This window comes from Molothrus ater, chromosome 21 (assembly GCF_012460135.2).
Source record: "Molothrus ater isolate BHLD 08-10-18 breed brown headed cowbird chromosome 21, BPBGC_Mater_1.1, whole genome shotgun sequence".
Classification (NCBI taxonomy): Eukaryota; Metazoa; Chordata; class Aves; order Passeriformes; family Icteridae; genus Molothrus; species Molothrus ater.
The window spans coordinates 4,144,041-4,159,849 of record NC_050498.2 but is presented as its reverse complement, the minus strand read 5'-3'; the positions used below and the strand labels follow the sequence as shown (position 1 = coordinate 4,159,849).

Here is a 15,809-nt window from a genome sequence, read left to right as displayed (position 1 = left end):
ACCTTACAAAGGACCCTGACATTACTCTTTAATATAACACTTGCAATCCTTCCATTGCACCTCTTCAAAAGCTCTCCCAGGGCCACAGATCCAGGGTCCCTGCCTGGCCTGGAGGGCAGAGTTCACCCACCCAGATAATTTCCCAGTGGGAACAACAATATCCAAATCTTCTCAGAGTCAGCGGGGAGAAATTCCACCACATCTCTTCCCTTGGGAAGAAAATTTCCTATGAAACACTATTTTATTTCTGGCTTCAGTGGAAAAATGGACATCATCCTTTGGGCATTACTGGCATCTGGAGGGTCCAAGCCTTTAATAAAGGCAAGTACCCAAATTCTGCACGAGGGCAGCTCCCCCTTGCCCCAACACCACCACACTCAGCACCTTTCCCTCCCTCTAAACCATCTCACCCCCTTTCTTCCCTAATCAATATGGCAAAGACTCACCTCCTCCCTGACCCCACCAGCCTACCTGCTGGATCCTGGCTCCCCAGGCAGCTCAGAGTTTTCTCCAGCACTGCAGGAAATGCTCCAGAGCCCCCCTCACCACAGTTCCCCAGAGTGTGAGAGGAGCTGCAGAGCATCACCACTGCCCTGTGCAGCCAGGGCCAGATGCTGCTGGGTGTGTGAGGGGCACCTGGACCCTGCAGCCCTACCTTGACAAACAAACAGTGGCTCCAGCCCTACCTTGACAAACATCTTGCTGCCAGCAGAGTTGTTGCCAGCCCCGCTGGGAGTGCAGTACACAGGACATGGACTTGCGGTCCCGGGAGAACTCCAGGGTGCACTCCTTCCTCATCAGCTGCTTGATCACCTGCAGGAACAGCACTGGGCTGAGCAGGACATGCCAGGGACACTGGTGCTCTCTGCCTTGGCTGGCAACCCCGCTGAGCCCCTGGGGTGGGAGGAGAAAGGCAGCCACAGGAGCCAGGATGGATGGGACAGGGCTAAAGCCACAAGCTTTCCTTATCAGAAAGGAGTCAGAATCTGCACAGATCTGTTCTGGGGAAAATGCTGGAACAGAGAGCCTTTTGATCAAGGAAAGACACTGTAAGATCTAAAGCAGAGGAAATACAGACCCAAAGTAAAGTGTGTTTTCACCCAGGAGGACAGGGAGACACTGGAGTAGGGGAAGAGCCAGCACAAGACATTTTCATGTCAAAAATAGATGTTTCCAAGGAGCAAATGTCACTGGGGCAGGCAAAGCTCTGGGGAATAGGGTTTGGTTCATGCTGGAGGGTGACTGCTCAGTGCAAACTGGGCACCCAAAGATAACTCCAAACTTCCTCATCTGCAGCCAGAGCTCAGGCTCTCATTTAGAGGGTCTCTCCTGCCTGAGCAGGGACTGGACTGAGTTGGAGCCTCAGGAATCACCTGCTCCAAAGCTCCATGTAGGCTGGTCTTCAAGGCCCTGGCATCAGCCCCCCAGGGCCACTGTTCCAAAAACAGCTCACAGCCCAGAAATCACACCCTTGTGCCAAATCAGTCCCTTAGATCATTGCAAGTGCTTATTTGCCCAAATATCAGCCATCCTCAATCCCTCCTCTCCCTCCCAACCCCCAGTGCTGATGGGGTTTCTCCCCACTCACTGAGTTGCAGGCGTTGGCTCTCTCCACCTTGGACAGTTTGCTGAGGTCTGTATTGAAGACGTTCATCTTCTCCACCAGGCACGTCAGGGCTGTTTCAGTGGCTTCTCCCACCTTCTCATAGACTTTTTTGGACTAGAGGGTAGAAAAAAAGAGCTGAATCTTTAGAGCACATCCTCTACACGCTGCTGCTGCCCCCGAGGATGCTGCCACCCACCACAGCAGAGCATCCCCTGGGGATGAGCCGAAGCCAGGGAAGGGGATCCCAAGGGACAAACTCTCCTGGCTTTGCTCTGAAGCACAGCAAGAGCATCCCCCCAACGCCACCCTGGCCCTGGTGCCCCCACACCTCATTGTAGTCCAGCGAGGAGTCATTGCAGAGGGCACAGATGGTGGCCAGCTCCACCAGCCCGTCGTACTGCCCGCACTGCACCGGCTGCTCGTCCTTCAGGCTGAGGGCAGAAAACAACCATGGGGAAACCCAGGGCACTGGGAATGTTTCCCTGTCTGCTCTGGGGTGCCCTGACCCCCAGGGGAGCACTGACTTTGACCCTCATTCATGGAGAAAGCTTCCTAAACTTCAAGATAAACTAGAACCCACAAAAGTGTGAAATAGATTGTATAGAGTAGTGTAGGTGTATCACTTAGGTGAGAAATTTAGGTTTGGGGATTTTTAGTGTGTTGTGGATGGAAGCAAGATGGAGGGCACAGGGTGTCATCCTAGGCTTCTTCTTCATGCTCCTTCTCCATGGGTTTGGGTGGCATTTTGTAATTGGGCAGAAAAGTCTGTACTGTGGGCTCTTTGGGATCAGTTATTGGGTTAAAAGGGAAAATAATCTAGGTGTCAGTTCTTAATTGGATAGTTTAGTCTTAAAAGACCTTGTACCAAGAGATTGTTGGCCATTTTGTGCCTTCTAATGAAAAGCTGCCAAACTCACATTAGTGAGACATTTTTTCACTGATAAGAAACAATAAACACCTGAGTCTGAACATGAATTACTGTCTCAAGTGCCTTCAATCCAGACCCAGAGAAACCAACAACTGGAACCACCACACAACCCCAACAGCCTCACACCAGCTCACACCTTCAATACTGTTAGCTCACCCTAAACATCCCTCCTAGGGGGATATACAGCCTACACATCACTCCTGTAAAAGTGGAAGCAAAAGCCCAGTTAAAGCATCAGTGCTGGCAATAAGTCCTTGGGTTCACATTTTGTTCTTTATTAAATGGGGCAGCACTAAATTGCAAATAAAATATGACAGGAGGCAAATAAATTCCGGAAGTGGCCCAGAACAAAGGGGGCTGCAGAGGAGTTCAAAGGAGCAATCAGGGGCTGCTCCCTCCCAGGCTGATGATGAAGGTGATGGACCAGAAAAGGGGCAAGAAATTCATGTTAACATCCAGCCACTTGCTTTGAATCCACAGGAGCTGTGGAACCAACAGCAAGTCCCTTCCCCTCCCTGTGATGCTGATTCACACTCCAGAGGGAACCCAGGGGAGCATTTAGGAGCAGCAGAGAGCTTGAACAGCTGCACTGCTGTGCCTGCTTCCAAGCAAGTGCTGGACTGTGATCTTTGCTTCCTCAATAGCAGCTCTTTGCTACGGAAAGGAGCAGCCCTGAACACTCCAGGCAAGCCAGCTGCTCCTCCTCTCCTGGTGCAGTGGAATGGTAGCAGTGGTTTTGAAGGAAATCAAAAATTCCCCTGGTTCCAGCAGAGGTAACTGCAGGTTAGAGCTGTGTAAACCCAGCCGGTCATCTGCTGGCTGGAAAAATAATTTGTCAGGCATTTACTAGGATCAGCTTATTCCACTGTTGGTTCCCAATGGAAAGAACATTTTGGAGCCCTTGTTACAGCTCGGGAGCGGAAAACACGGAGCAGCCAAGAAAATCTGAAAAATCTGTTTGCTGAGGGAGACAAAGCCACACTGGGCTGTGAGTGGGAAGGGAGAGCCACTGCTCCTGCCCAGAGAGGCTGCCCAGCCCTGGGCTCACAGGGAGGGACAGCAGACACAGCAAGCATGGCTTGTGCAGCATGGGATCCCCTGGATATTGTGGGAAGGGATGGGAGTCACAGCCCCATGGTCAGCAGCCCCTGCATGGTCAGACCCATGTGCTGGGAAAAACATCAGCAAAGGGGCTGCTGGCTGGGTGCTGTGTGAGCAAAGCCAGGGTCCTGCATGAAAATACCCCCCTGCCAAGGCCAGGTCAAAGCAAACAAGCCTTTCAGTGCCACCAGCCCTGGGGGAAGGGAGGTTCTCTCCTCAGCAAGCCCACACATCCCTCTCCATACACAACACAGGCACAGGGCTAAAGCAAAACTGAAGAGCAACACAAAATGTTGCAGACCAACAGAGTGGCCCTGAATGCAGCCCCCAGAGGCCAGGGGACACTGAGCTTCAGAGGCTGGCAGGCACAAGTTCAGCCCCTGGGTCCTCCTCAATTTAAATTGAAATGCACTGATTGACACCAGCTCATGACTTGGCTCAGTTTTTAATGGAGATTCCTAGCCAAGGATCAAATTGGCTTTATAAATATTCATGAAATTAAGTCTGTGCCCGAGATGAATTACAGCTGCTCCAGGGATGAGCAGAAGGGACCATGCTGACAAATGTGTCTGGGATCACTGAGCAAAGCAAAGGGGAGCAGAGAGTGCTCCCACCACCAGCTGAGCTTCTCATCTGCCTTCTTGCTACACTGGGGGCCACCAGCTCCTTCCAAAGGAACAGGAATAAACAAATACAACAGCAGAGAACCCCATGTGTGTGATAACACTTGAGAGAAAAGCCCCCAGCTTGCACTCCCTGCCCATGCCTGCCCTGAGACACACCCTGCCAGCAGCAGGATCGTGCCCTGGGCACACCAGCCACGGCAGCCACCCCTGCTGAGGGCACAGAGCTCAGGGAGCACTGTCCTTGTGGGGTTTGAGCCATTTGCAAGTCCCCTTGAGCACTGCTGGTGGCTTCCAGACAAGCTGCCCACCCTGCATCCTGCTCAGGACAGGGGCAACAGCCACCAGTCAATACCCAAACTGTGCAGGCTCCAGAAACATGGAGAGTTATCTTCTGCTGCAAAGTGAAATAGATTACAGAGAGTAGTGTAGGTGTATCACTTGGTGAGAAATTTAGGGGAAATTTCTATGTGATGAAATTTCTATGTTCATCCCCATTCCCACATCTGTCATCTCTGGTTCACAGGTGGCCTTGTTTTACTGGGATTGCTCACCAAGGGAGAGCCAAGGGTGTGGAACCCTCTGCTGAGCAGTGGGAAGGCAGAGCCAGGGTGAGCAGCACCCAAACCAAGTGAGGGACAGGGAAACACTGCCCTGGTGCCCATGGACAGCAGAGCACAGCCCATCACCCAACACCTGCAAGCCCACTGGGAATCCCCATGGCAGCCTGCAAACCACCATGGAAACCCCTCCTTTCCCCCCAGCCATGGCCATGAACCCCAGCCTCCCCCCTTCCCCAGCTCTGCTGCCAGCCCGGGGCGCCCCTGAGTCCCTGGGGAGGGGACCCTCACTCACATCTGTCCCTCAGGGGCGTAGGTGGAGCCGGTGATGCTGAACTCGTGCAGGCTGCACTGGCTGCCCTCCACCTTCTCCATGATGAACATCTGCCAGGGGGAGAGGTGCAAACACAGCATCAGGCAGCAGATTCTGGGTACAACCCTCGTGCCCAGCCTGGAAAGCCACCAGCTGGTGCTGGCCCAGTTATTGTAGCCCTGCTGGCACCAGGCTCAGGTGTCACAGACACGTTTTATGAAAAATCCTTTCCCTGGGATCTTTTCTCCTGAGAAGCTGAGAATCCTCAGGAACAAAATGTACCCAATGGTTATCTGCTGCTGTGGAATGTAACAGGTGCATCTGGGATTGGTCTCCTGTGGTTGTTTCTAATCAATGGCCAATCACAGTCAGCTGGCTCGGACTGTCTCAGTCAGCCACAAACCTTTGTTATCATTCCTTCTTTTTCTATTCTTAGCCAGCCTTCTGATGAAATCCTTTCTTCTATTCTTTTAGTACAGTTTTAATAGAATATATATCATAAAATAATAAATCAGCCTTCTGAAACATGGAGCCAACATTCTCATCTCTTCCCTCATCCTGGGACCCCTGTGAACACCAGCACACTCAGGCCCATCCCTGGTCAGCCACTACTCCTTGGCTGTCCCCAAATCCTTCCAGTTCTCCTCTGCCTTTGTCATGTTCCTCCAGCTCTTTCTTTCCCTAGGAGATGAGAGGTGCTGAGCCTGTTCCTAAGAAGGTTCCTGTGTTTTTCTTGGAGCACAGAAGGGTCAAGGTTTCCACTCCTGCCCTGGAAAGCCTCTGCAAGGCAGGATCCAAGCAGGGGTGGCTGCCCCTGTCACCCTTCCCAGCCAGCTCTCAGCCACCAGCCTCGTGCCTTGCTGGGATCACAGCTCAGCTCATTAATAAAACCCCAGAGAGCCATAAAAGTCCCCCACACTCTATTTATAGTGATTTTTGCCTTTCAAAATCCTTCCAGTTTTTCTTTTGCTGCTATAATGAGACAAATCCCTCAAACTCTTGAAACAAAATGAAAATTCCCCTCTCCCCAAGCTCTCCCAGTCCCCCTTGTCCCTCCCAGCACAGCCCACCTTTGAGGGCAGCATCCCTGGGAACACGAGCAGAGAGTTCAGAGATGCTCATTTCTGCTGCTTGTTATTTATGACCCACACTGAAGCCAAAGAGCAACATAATAAATAAGTAAATAAAGAAATAAATAAATAAAACTGGTTTGGCAAATGCATTTCCCTGGCTGCAGAGAGAAGCCAGGATTTAATCTGGATGCAGAGAAGCGCTGCTCTCCTCAGCTCCACGAACTTGCTGAGTGCCTCCAGAAAGCAGGTGCAGGAAAAACTGTTCCACTCCAACCTGTCTCAAAATAATTGTTTTTTACTCTATTTATTTTCCTCTGCTTATTTGTGTTGTTCCCCAGGAGAGGGAGGCAACAGATGCTGGAGAAATCAGCAGGCATCACTCAGCAGCAGAGATGCAACAGCTCCAGTTACCACCCACTTCTCTGCCTTCCTCTGGCAACAGACAGAGGTTCACCTGCTATTATTATTATTAATTATTGTTAATACAAGGAAATTATTAAGGACACCTCATCAGTGCAGCCAGGCTGGCAGGTGTGAGCCTTCCCCACACAGGAGGGGTCCCAGGCATGAGCTTGGGGACAGGCCAAGCCACAGGGGCAGGTTCAGGGGAGCACCTTCCCAGCATGTTCAGCACCAGGACACCCCAGGGGCTTTTCCCACCTCCCTGTTTTACAGGTTTAGGTAAATCAAGAGCAGTCAAGCATACATCTCCTGTGTGAGTGATTCTGAGCCCAAAACAACCTCACCATGGCCTCCCAGCTACTTGCAGGTATCCTTTAGCCCTATCCTGGGCTAGTGCTGATGCCTCAGGTTTTGGCTTTTATATTTTTCACATTCTGTGCTGCTTTAGTGTGTGGGTCTGAGCTTCATATGAGGGGATGGTGAGCTCTGTGCACAGAGCAGGGAGACAAAACAATTCCTGCTCCAGCTGGGCACCAAGGACAAATGATCCAGATCTCAGGCCCAAGAGCATAAACAATAAGAACTAAAGAGAGAAAAACAAGCAGGGTGGGACTGCATGGGCTAAAGCTGGAATTGGACAATGAGCTGCAAGATGCAAATGGAGCAGAACTGATCAAAGTGAGAGACCCCGTGCCCGGTTGTGCATTTTGGGACCATTTTGGTTCATTTTGGATGCATTTTGGGACCATTTTGGCTCATCCTGGGTGCAGCCCTGGCTGGGCTCTTGTGCTGCCCAAGGTGGAACCATTGAGGAGATCCTTTGAATACATCCCTGCTTTACTCTTTAGCTCTGTCCAGCCCCTGTTCTAGGTCAGCCTTCACAAGGCACCAGTGCCCTCAGCTCCTTTCCCAGGGCCCATCAGGGAGGCCCATCAGCATCCCTGAAAGGTTCTGAAGGAAATAATGAGCCAAAGTGCTGCAGAAGAGGTGTCCCAGGTCCCCTGGAGGCACTGGGCCCCTCTGGCAGTGGGTGTAAGCTCAATAAAGAGAGCAAATCCAATTCCTTTGGTCACAACCCCCCAAAGATGACAGACCCAGAACCTGAGCTAAGGCACTCAGTCTGAGACACCACCACAAGGAACCTTCCAAGGCTAAGCACTCATCATCTTTTTTTGAGACATCCAACACCATCAGCTTTCCAGAGAGCCAAAATCTCCTGGCCTCCTCAGAAAATGGACTCCTGAAACACCAACCAGACTCATTTATTAAAAAGCTGAAAGCACCCACCCCAGCCTGATGGGTTTGCCTGATATGAGCCTGTTTGTTTTCAAATGCCCATGGCTACAAAACAATTATTGCTTTCACAATAGTGTCTTTCTTATTAAAAAAGGGAAAAGGGAAATAAAAACCCCACAACATTCCAAGCTCTTTATTTTTCCATGCCTTAAAAAAAAAAAAAAAAAGGTGCTACATAACCCACAGCAAGCAGAGGTTATATCAAATTTCCTGCTGCTCCCAGCTTGCGTGACTGGACCAAGCATGGGGGCAGCCAGGGCACTGCAGAGGTGTTTGCAGGGGTTTGGTGTGATCAGAGGATCACAGAATGATTTGGGGTGAAAGGGACATTCAAGCTCATCTCATCTCACCCCCTGCCATGGGCCGGGACAGCTTCCACTATCCCAGGTTGCTCCAACCTGGCCTTGGGCACTGCCAGGGATCCAGGGGCAGCCACAACCTGTGCCAGGGCTCCCCACCCTCACAGGAAACAATTCCTGCCTCAAATCTAATCCAAATCTCCTCTCCTTCAGCTTAAAGCCCTTCCCCCATGTCCTGTCACTCCAGGCCCTTGTCCCAAGTCCCTCTCCAGCTCTCTTGGAGCCCCTTTAGGCACTGGACAGGGCTCGAGGGTCTCCCCTGAGCCTGCTCTTCTCCAGGCTGAGCAGCCCAGCTCTCTCAGCCTGTTGGTGTTTTGTCAGATTTCCAGGCTGAGAAGTGGGCAGGTTTGTGGGCAGTGGAAGCAGTCCAGAGGAAATAGCTGTGTCTTAGGCAGTTAAGAGCAGAACTAAAGTTTCCATCACAGAAATAATAGAAATAATATCAGGAGCAATAGGAGGAGGTGGGAAAGCTGCAGCTCAGCTGGGGGCTGCTGACAAGCCAGGCTCACAGAGGGGCTGCCCAGCCTCTTGTAGAGCACAGTGAACAGCAGCTCCAGCCAGGGGAACACAGCCAGCAGCACACCTGGGCTTCCCCCTGCCCTGAACCTTTTAAAGCCACGCCAGTGATTTGGAGCTCTCATGCAGCAGAGAGGCTGAAGGAAAATGTAACTACATGCTCACAGAGAGTGCACCCTTCTCCCAAAGGGTCCAGCATCACTCATCCCCTCTCCTGTCCCTGGATCCTGCCCAGGCTGGTGCTGCAGCACACAGCTGGATGCTGCTGGTGGGTATTTCTAGGAAGAAAAGGGCATTTGTGGCTGCAGCATCCCTGGAGCAGCTCATGGCAGAGCTGTGGGCCTGGGGGGCAGACAGGTGTGAAGGATTTATCTGCACTGAATTTTCTGCAGTGTCTTTAACAGAACCACTCATGGAGAAAGGCAGGATTGCTGTCTGGAATTGTAAGAGCTGTAACCATCAGTCACTATTCCATCAACCAACCCATGGATCAGCATCATTTTCCTCCTGCACTGGAAGCAGCCCCAGCCAACCCACAGCCCCTGGGGAGCCCCAGGCAGGTCCCCAATAATTAGTGACAGGTTTGGACAGACCACAGTGCTAAGCCAAGGCACAGTGCCCTGGGGACTGCACCAGGGATGGCAGGGATTGCACATCCAGGCTCTGCTACAACCTTTGTGCAAAATAAACCCCTTTCTGCTCCTGCTCCCCAAAAACACCAGCAGCCATCTCAGACAGCCAAATGTCACTAATCACCCCAAATGTCACTAATCACCCCAAATGTCACTAATCACCTCCTCCCACACATGGGGTGCCAGCATCACTCCCCCCACCCCCAAGCCCACATCTCCTCTTTGAGTCCTGGTTTTCAAATGCCACCTTCCTGGAAAATTAAGGTAGGCTGCATAAAAGGCTGCTGCACGTTTTAGGAGAGTGATTTAAACCTGTGAGAGCAGAGAGAGCTGTGATGCTTCTATGTCCCTTCTCCTCCTGCCAGGCTCCCACTGCTCCCAGCTCCATGGTTTATTTACAGGTTGGGAGGAAGCTGCTCCTGGTTCCTTCCTACCTCCTACCCTGGGCTGGGGGATGTGGTGATCTCAGAGACACCCAGGTGACCCCCAGGGACACAAACCACAGGTTTACTCTGCTTTACTAAGTGGGCTTGTGGCTTTGTCACCGTAACCTTGGGTGGACTTGAGGTCAGAGCAAAATCTTGGCCATCCTGGGTGGACAGGATCACAAAGTCCCCAGCACAAAGCCCCTCATTTTGGGTGGCTTTGGGGGACACAGATTGACCCCTGCTGAGCCCTGGGTGTGTTCTGGCTCAGACAGCACCATGGCCATGAGACCCCAGCACTGGGAGGGACCCAGAGACGTGGCACAGCTCCTGAAACCAGACCTGAGGCCTTTCCAGAGTCACTTCAGAGCTCCCAGAGCTGATGCCAGCAGTGAGACAGTGAGCAGGCCCTGGTCAGCAGCTGTACTCACCCTGTTAATGGGTAACTTAATGAAATCACACTCAATTAATACATTTCCCCAGGTTATTGATAGGGTTTTCTGGCTGTTCAGCCCATGGCTGGGCTGGCTGTTTGGCACAGGAGCGTGTCCTGGACACAGCAAGGGCTGCCCAGCACAAATATTTAATATTTACCCACCTGCCACTCACAGGGCCCAGCAGGCAGCCCTGTCCTGCCCACGTCAGCATGGGAATCCCTGTTAATTAAACATTAACAGCCCTGGCTCTGTCCTGGGGCCAGCCCTTCTCCCAGTGCTGTGCCCTGGGAGCCAGGATCCAGCCAAGGGAATAAACAGATATTGGAACAGGATTAAGGGGAGATGGGCTGGAGGTACTTTGACTTTTTAATTGCTCTTTTTTTTTTGTTTGTTTTTTAAAGTTGCTGAGCTCATTCTGCAGATGCCAAAACCCTTGTGTGTCACTGCCCCACTCCATCCCTCTCCCTGCCCCTCCTGACTGTGCCACACTGCAGGGATGGGGGCACTTCTTCCCAAGTTCACAGAGCAGACCGTCTGCTAGGAAGTGCTTTGGGTCACTCCTCCTTCTCCTCCTGCAGTGGGCAGAGCTCAGGAGCACTGAGCTGTGGGGTCTGGACCCCCTCAGCACTGGGGTCACCCTGCCCTTGCTTTGCTGCATCACTGAAAATGGGGCTGGAGGGAAGCCCCTCCTCGTGTGAGACATGGGCAGTTTGGATCCCTCCTTTGTTCCAGCCCTGTCTTGTTCTGCATCATTCACAGGAATGTCTGGAATACCAGACATTTCCATCCATCTGCAGTTTGTGCTGAGCTAACCAGTGGCCAGAGCCTGGTTTGCAGCACTGTCACAGCTTCCCACCACACTTATCTGCGTGTCACAGAGGAGGGATGTTGGCCAGCTCCTTTTTTTTTTTCCCCACAGCAACACATTTTCCAAGGTTCTCCTATAAAAACAACACGCCAAAGGCATGTAAAAAGCTTTCCTGACACTCATGGATTAATGGGAAAACTGAGAAGTACTCAGATGGTCCAGGCTTTCCTACCAAGTCACCTCTCCACAGGGCCAGTCATGTGGGAGCAAAACTCTCTGGTAGATGAGGAGCCTTCAAACCCTTCCCCAAACCAGCCCAGGGCTCCCTCCACCAGGAATGCTTTTCATGGGTCCAGGCTTTGTAACTTTGCATGGTCCAGGATTTCTCACTGGTTGGGTTAAAAGCAGGGGGAAAAGAGCAAGAGAGCAGAGGAGGCTGATTGCCATCAGCTCTGTCCCAGTGTCACATCCCAACAGGAAGAAACATTCCCTGGAAAGGGGCTCCTGAAATATATTGTAATTAGGAAATAGTTGGCTTCTGATTGTGATGGCGTGAATTATAAAATCTCTATTGCCCCACCCTTCACATGAGACTGAAAATAGAATAAAAGTTTTTAAAACACCTCTCTGTCACAGACATATTGTATGAAAAATCCTTTCCTTAGGATTTTTTCTCCTGAGAAGCTGAGAGGCCTCAGAAACAAATGTAAACATTGATTATCTGCTGCTGTGGAATGCAACAGGTGCATCTTTGATTGGTCTCATGTTGGTTGTTTTTAATTAATGGCCAATCACAGTCAGCTGGCTCGGATTCTCTGGTCAGTCACAAGATTCTATTATCATTCCATTCCTTTCTATTCCTTGCTAGCTTTCTGATGAAATCCTTTCTTCTATTCTTTAGTATAGTTCTAATATATAATTTTCTTTTAATATAATAATATATTAATTTATATAAATTATATATAAATCATATATTATTTTATAGATCATAAAATAATAAATCAGCCTTCTGAAACATGGAGTCAAGATTCTCATCACTTCCCATGTCAGGGTTGTCTGCAACTTTAGTATAGTTTTTATATATCACTTTATTTTAATATAATAATATATTTAATATATATGAATATTATATATTTCTATTTAATATAATAATATACTAATTTATTAAAATTATATAAAATCATAAATTATATATAAATCATATAAATCATCATACATATTATTTTATACAATTTATACAAATTAATATATCATTATGATATATTATTATATAAATTCATAAATAATTATAAATTATATATATCATTATGATATAAAATTCATATATCATTATGATATAAATTCATATATCATTATGATATTTTATCATTATATCATTATGATATATTTTATATATCATAAAATAATAAATCAGCCTACTGAAACATGGAGTCAAGATTCTCATCTCTTCCCACGTCTGTGACAGAGAGGTGTTTTAAAACCTTTTATTCTATTTTCAGTCTCATGTGAAGGGTGGGACAATAGAGATTTTATAATTCATGCCATCACAATCAGAAGCCAACTATTTCCTAATTACAATATATTATAAGTGTTTCTTGGCCACACCATGCTGTAAATGCCTTTAAGCCAATCATCTAAAACAACCCCTCGTGAGTGCTACCACAATGCCCCTTTCATAGTTCTATTTCTCCAAAGTATCCAGTCTTATTTGCAAGGCCATCCTTTGAAACTTCTTTCTTCCTCCATTTCTCTCTCAACAACATCTGTCCTATTCCATGGCATTTCTAAGTCAGCATTTCTTATCTCAAGGTTTGCACACAGATGCACACTGTGTGGGACTTCTGTCAGGCCCTGAAAACTCTCTACAAATCCATTTCCCACCCTTAAGAGCACCCCATCCTGTGCTGATGGGCTCTGTGTCCTCACCAGAGCTGTGTGGTGGTAGCAGTGTGGGGGTGAGCAGGGAGGAGGGTCTATAGGAAGCCCTGAGGGTTTATAGGAAGCCCTGAGGGTCTATAGGAAGCCCTGGGGTTCTCCAGGGGTCAGAAGGGATCAGGGCTTCTCTTGGCTTGGGTGTAATTAGGAAACTCACTTTTAGCAGCACACAAGATTCTCATCTCTCCCCACGTTGAATTTGTCTGCAAATTCAACCCCTCTCTGTTTCCTCATCTCTGATCCAGAAAATGGCTTAACCCCACACTCCAGCCTCTCCCCTGCCCCTCCTGCCCCAAGCCTGACTCTCACCTGGCACACAGACATCTGGGTGGTGGTGAGGGTGCTGGTCAACACCTCTCAGTTCCCCCATTTCTGATCCAGAAAATGGCTTAACCCCACACTCCAGCCTCTCTCCTGCCCCTTCTGCCCTGGGCTCTCACCCTGCACACAGACATCTGGGTGGTGGTGAGGGTGCCGGTCAACACCTCTCAGTTATCCCATCTCCAGGCTGGAAAAGAGTCAAACCCCCCACTCCAGGCTCTCCCCTGCCCTGGGCTCTCACCCTGCACACGGACATCTGGTTGGTGGTCAGCGTGCCCGTCTTGTCGGAGCAGATGACCGAGGTGCAGCCCAGGGTCTCCACGGAGGGCAGGCTCCTGACGATGGCGTTCTTCCTGGCCATCCTGCGCGTCCCCAGCGCCAGGCAGGTGGTGATGACGGCAGGGAGGCCCTCGGGGATGGCGGCCACCGCCAGCGCCACCGAAATCTTGAAGTAGTAGATGGCGCCGCGGAACCAGGAGCCGCCGTGCACGGGGTCGCTGAAGTGGCTGATGTTGATGACCCACACGGCGATGCACACCAGGAAAATCACTTTGGAGAGCTGCTGGCTGAACTCATCCAGCTTCTGCTGCAAGGGCGTCTTCTCTGGCTCGGTCTCCACCATCTGGTTTCGGATCTTCCCGATCTCGGTGTACACCCCCGTGGCAATGACGATCCCTACGGCCTTCCCAGCTGCAATGTTGGTGCCCTGGAGGGCAGGAAGAGAGCAGAGTGGATATGTGGGCATGAAAACTCTTGGTTTGAGGAGGGAAATGGGTTGCTCTTTGTGAAAGGGAAATGGGTTGCTCTTTGTGAAAGGGAAATGGGTTTCTCATTGTGAAAGGGAAATGGGTTGCTCTTTTTCCCCCTTTGGTTAAGGGGAAAATGGGACACCTTGGGGTTTTTATATAAACCCACCCCTAAGGAGCAGAAGAGCCCTTCCTGAGAGCTGTAACCCCTCGAGGACTTGGCTTCTGCCTGAGAAGAACATGAGAAGGGAGGAAACCCAAATTTGCAATAGCTCCAGGCTCACCACAGACCTCTTCCCCATCCATAATGCATCCTGCTTGATGGAAAAAGTGCACTGAGATTGCCCAAGGTATTTAAAGGCCTCATGTGCCACAGCCCAGATGGAATCCAAATGAAGCAGGTTCTTATTTTTATGGATTTGGGGCTCTTTTTATGGATTCAGGTCTTATGCATGCACTCCCTTTCTCTGCTCAGAGATCTCCCAGACCCACCAGCCTCTGCACTTTGGAAAACCACAGACGAGGTGGGGTCAGGTGTAAGGGACTTACAGAGAACAGCATGTTCTTCTTGTCCTGGTTGACAGCCCGGGGATCGGGGATGGGGTCAGCATGTTTGATCACCGACACCGACTCCCCTGCCAAGACAAGAGGGGACAGATGGACCACCCATGCTCCCTCTCCAGCCTCAGCTCATCCCTGTTCCAAGCCTGCATCACACAGTGCTCTAGAGCAGCACTTCGCCACCAAACCACCCAAACATCCACCATGGGGATGTCCAACCCCACAAGTCACACAGAAAAGCCCCAGGCTTTGTGCTCTGCAGGAAGGACACCCAAGCACCAGACACATCTCACCTGTGCTGTGGCTTTGAAGACCTGGGAGGGTCCAAGCATCATCTAGATCTTGCTCTGCCACCCCAGCAAAGCACTTATCCCAGCATGAGTTGCAAGGCTGGCCTCCAGGAAGGCAGCAGGAGGAAGCTGTTGCTGCCCCGCAGGCCCACACTCACCTGTGAGGATGGACTGGTCGACCCGCAGGGTGGTGGAGCGGATCTCGATGATCCTGATGTCTGCTGGCACCTTGTCCCCAACTGCAAGGACAAGCACAGCTGCTTGTCAGGTGGCGCTGGCAGCAGCCAGCACCCCGGGAATGGGGACAGCAAACCCCCAGCTGAGCCCAGCCATGTGCAAGTGCACAGCAGCACCCAGCCTGGAGCAATGAGGGGTGCAGCCCCTGGCCAAGGGTCCTGCGCTGGGACACCTCATTTCTGCATTTACAGCTTTGTTAAAAGCTTCATTTTATCTGTCTGTAATTACAAGTCTGCCCCAGCCAAACCCTGGTGGTGCTCTGCCTGCTGTGCTGCATCCATTCCCTGCCATGTCCCTGCCTCTCCTCTTCCCTGCAAACTCCCCCTGAAACCCCATTTGCCTCTTTCCTGCAAAAAAAAACAGAATATCCCCACATTGAAGCAATCTGAGCTTCCTAATACCAGTCTAACCCTGCTTCAGGTTGCTGTGGGCTGACTGGAAGCTGTTAACAGTGGAAAATCTTCTGTGTCCAAGACAAACAACCATCCCTGGCTCTCCTGGCACGGCACAGTGGGCACAGGTGAAAGCTGCCCCATCCACTACCACCCAACACCACCCTCCAAGGCACTAGTGCTTCCTTAAGAAAAAACATTTTAAGCTGCTTTTCCTGCTGGGTTTCTTCCCCCTGGCTCTTCCTCCT

The 15,809-nt window shown here is 50.5% G+C and overlaps 1 protein-coding gene across 1 annotated transcript in view; it reads right to left on the bottom strand.

Moving 5' to 3' along the window:
- ATP2A3 (ATPase sarcoplasmic/endoplasmic reticulum Ca2+ transporting 3) overlaps positions 1 to 15,809 on the bottom strand; it is a 61,480-nt gene that overhangs the window by 18,851 nt on the left and 26,820 nt on the right. Inside the window, 8 exon segments of the mRNA XM_036394938.2 lie at positions 687 to 746; positions 748 to 813; positions 1,589 to 1,720; positions 1,935 to 2,037; positions 5,114 to 5,202; positions 13,577 to 14,041; positions 14,631 to 14,716; positions 15,091 to 15,171. Coding sequence (XP_036250831.1) covers positions 687 to 746; positions 748 to 813; positions 1,589 to 1,720; positions 1,935 to 2,037; positions 5,114 to 5,202; positions 13,577 to 14,041; positions 14,631 to 14,716; positions 15,091 to 15,171 — 1,082 coding nt within the window.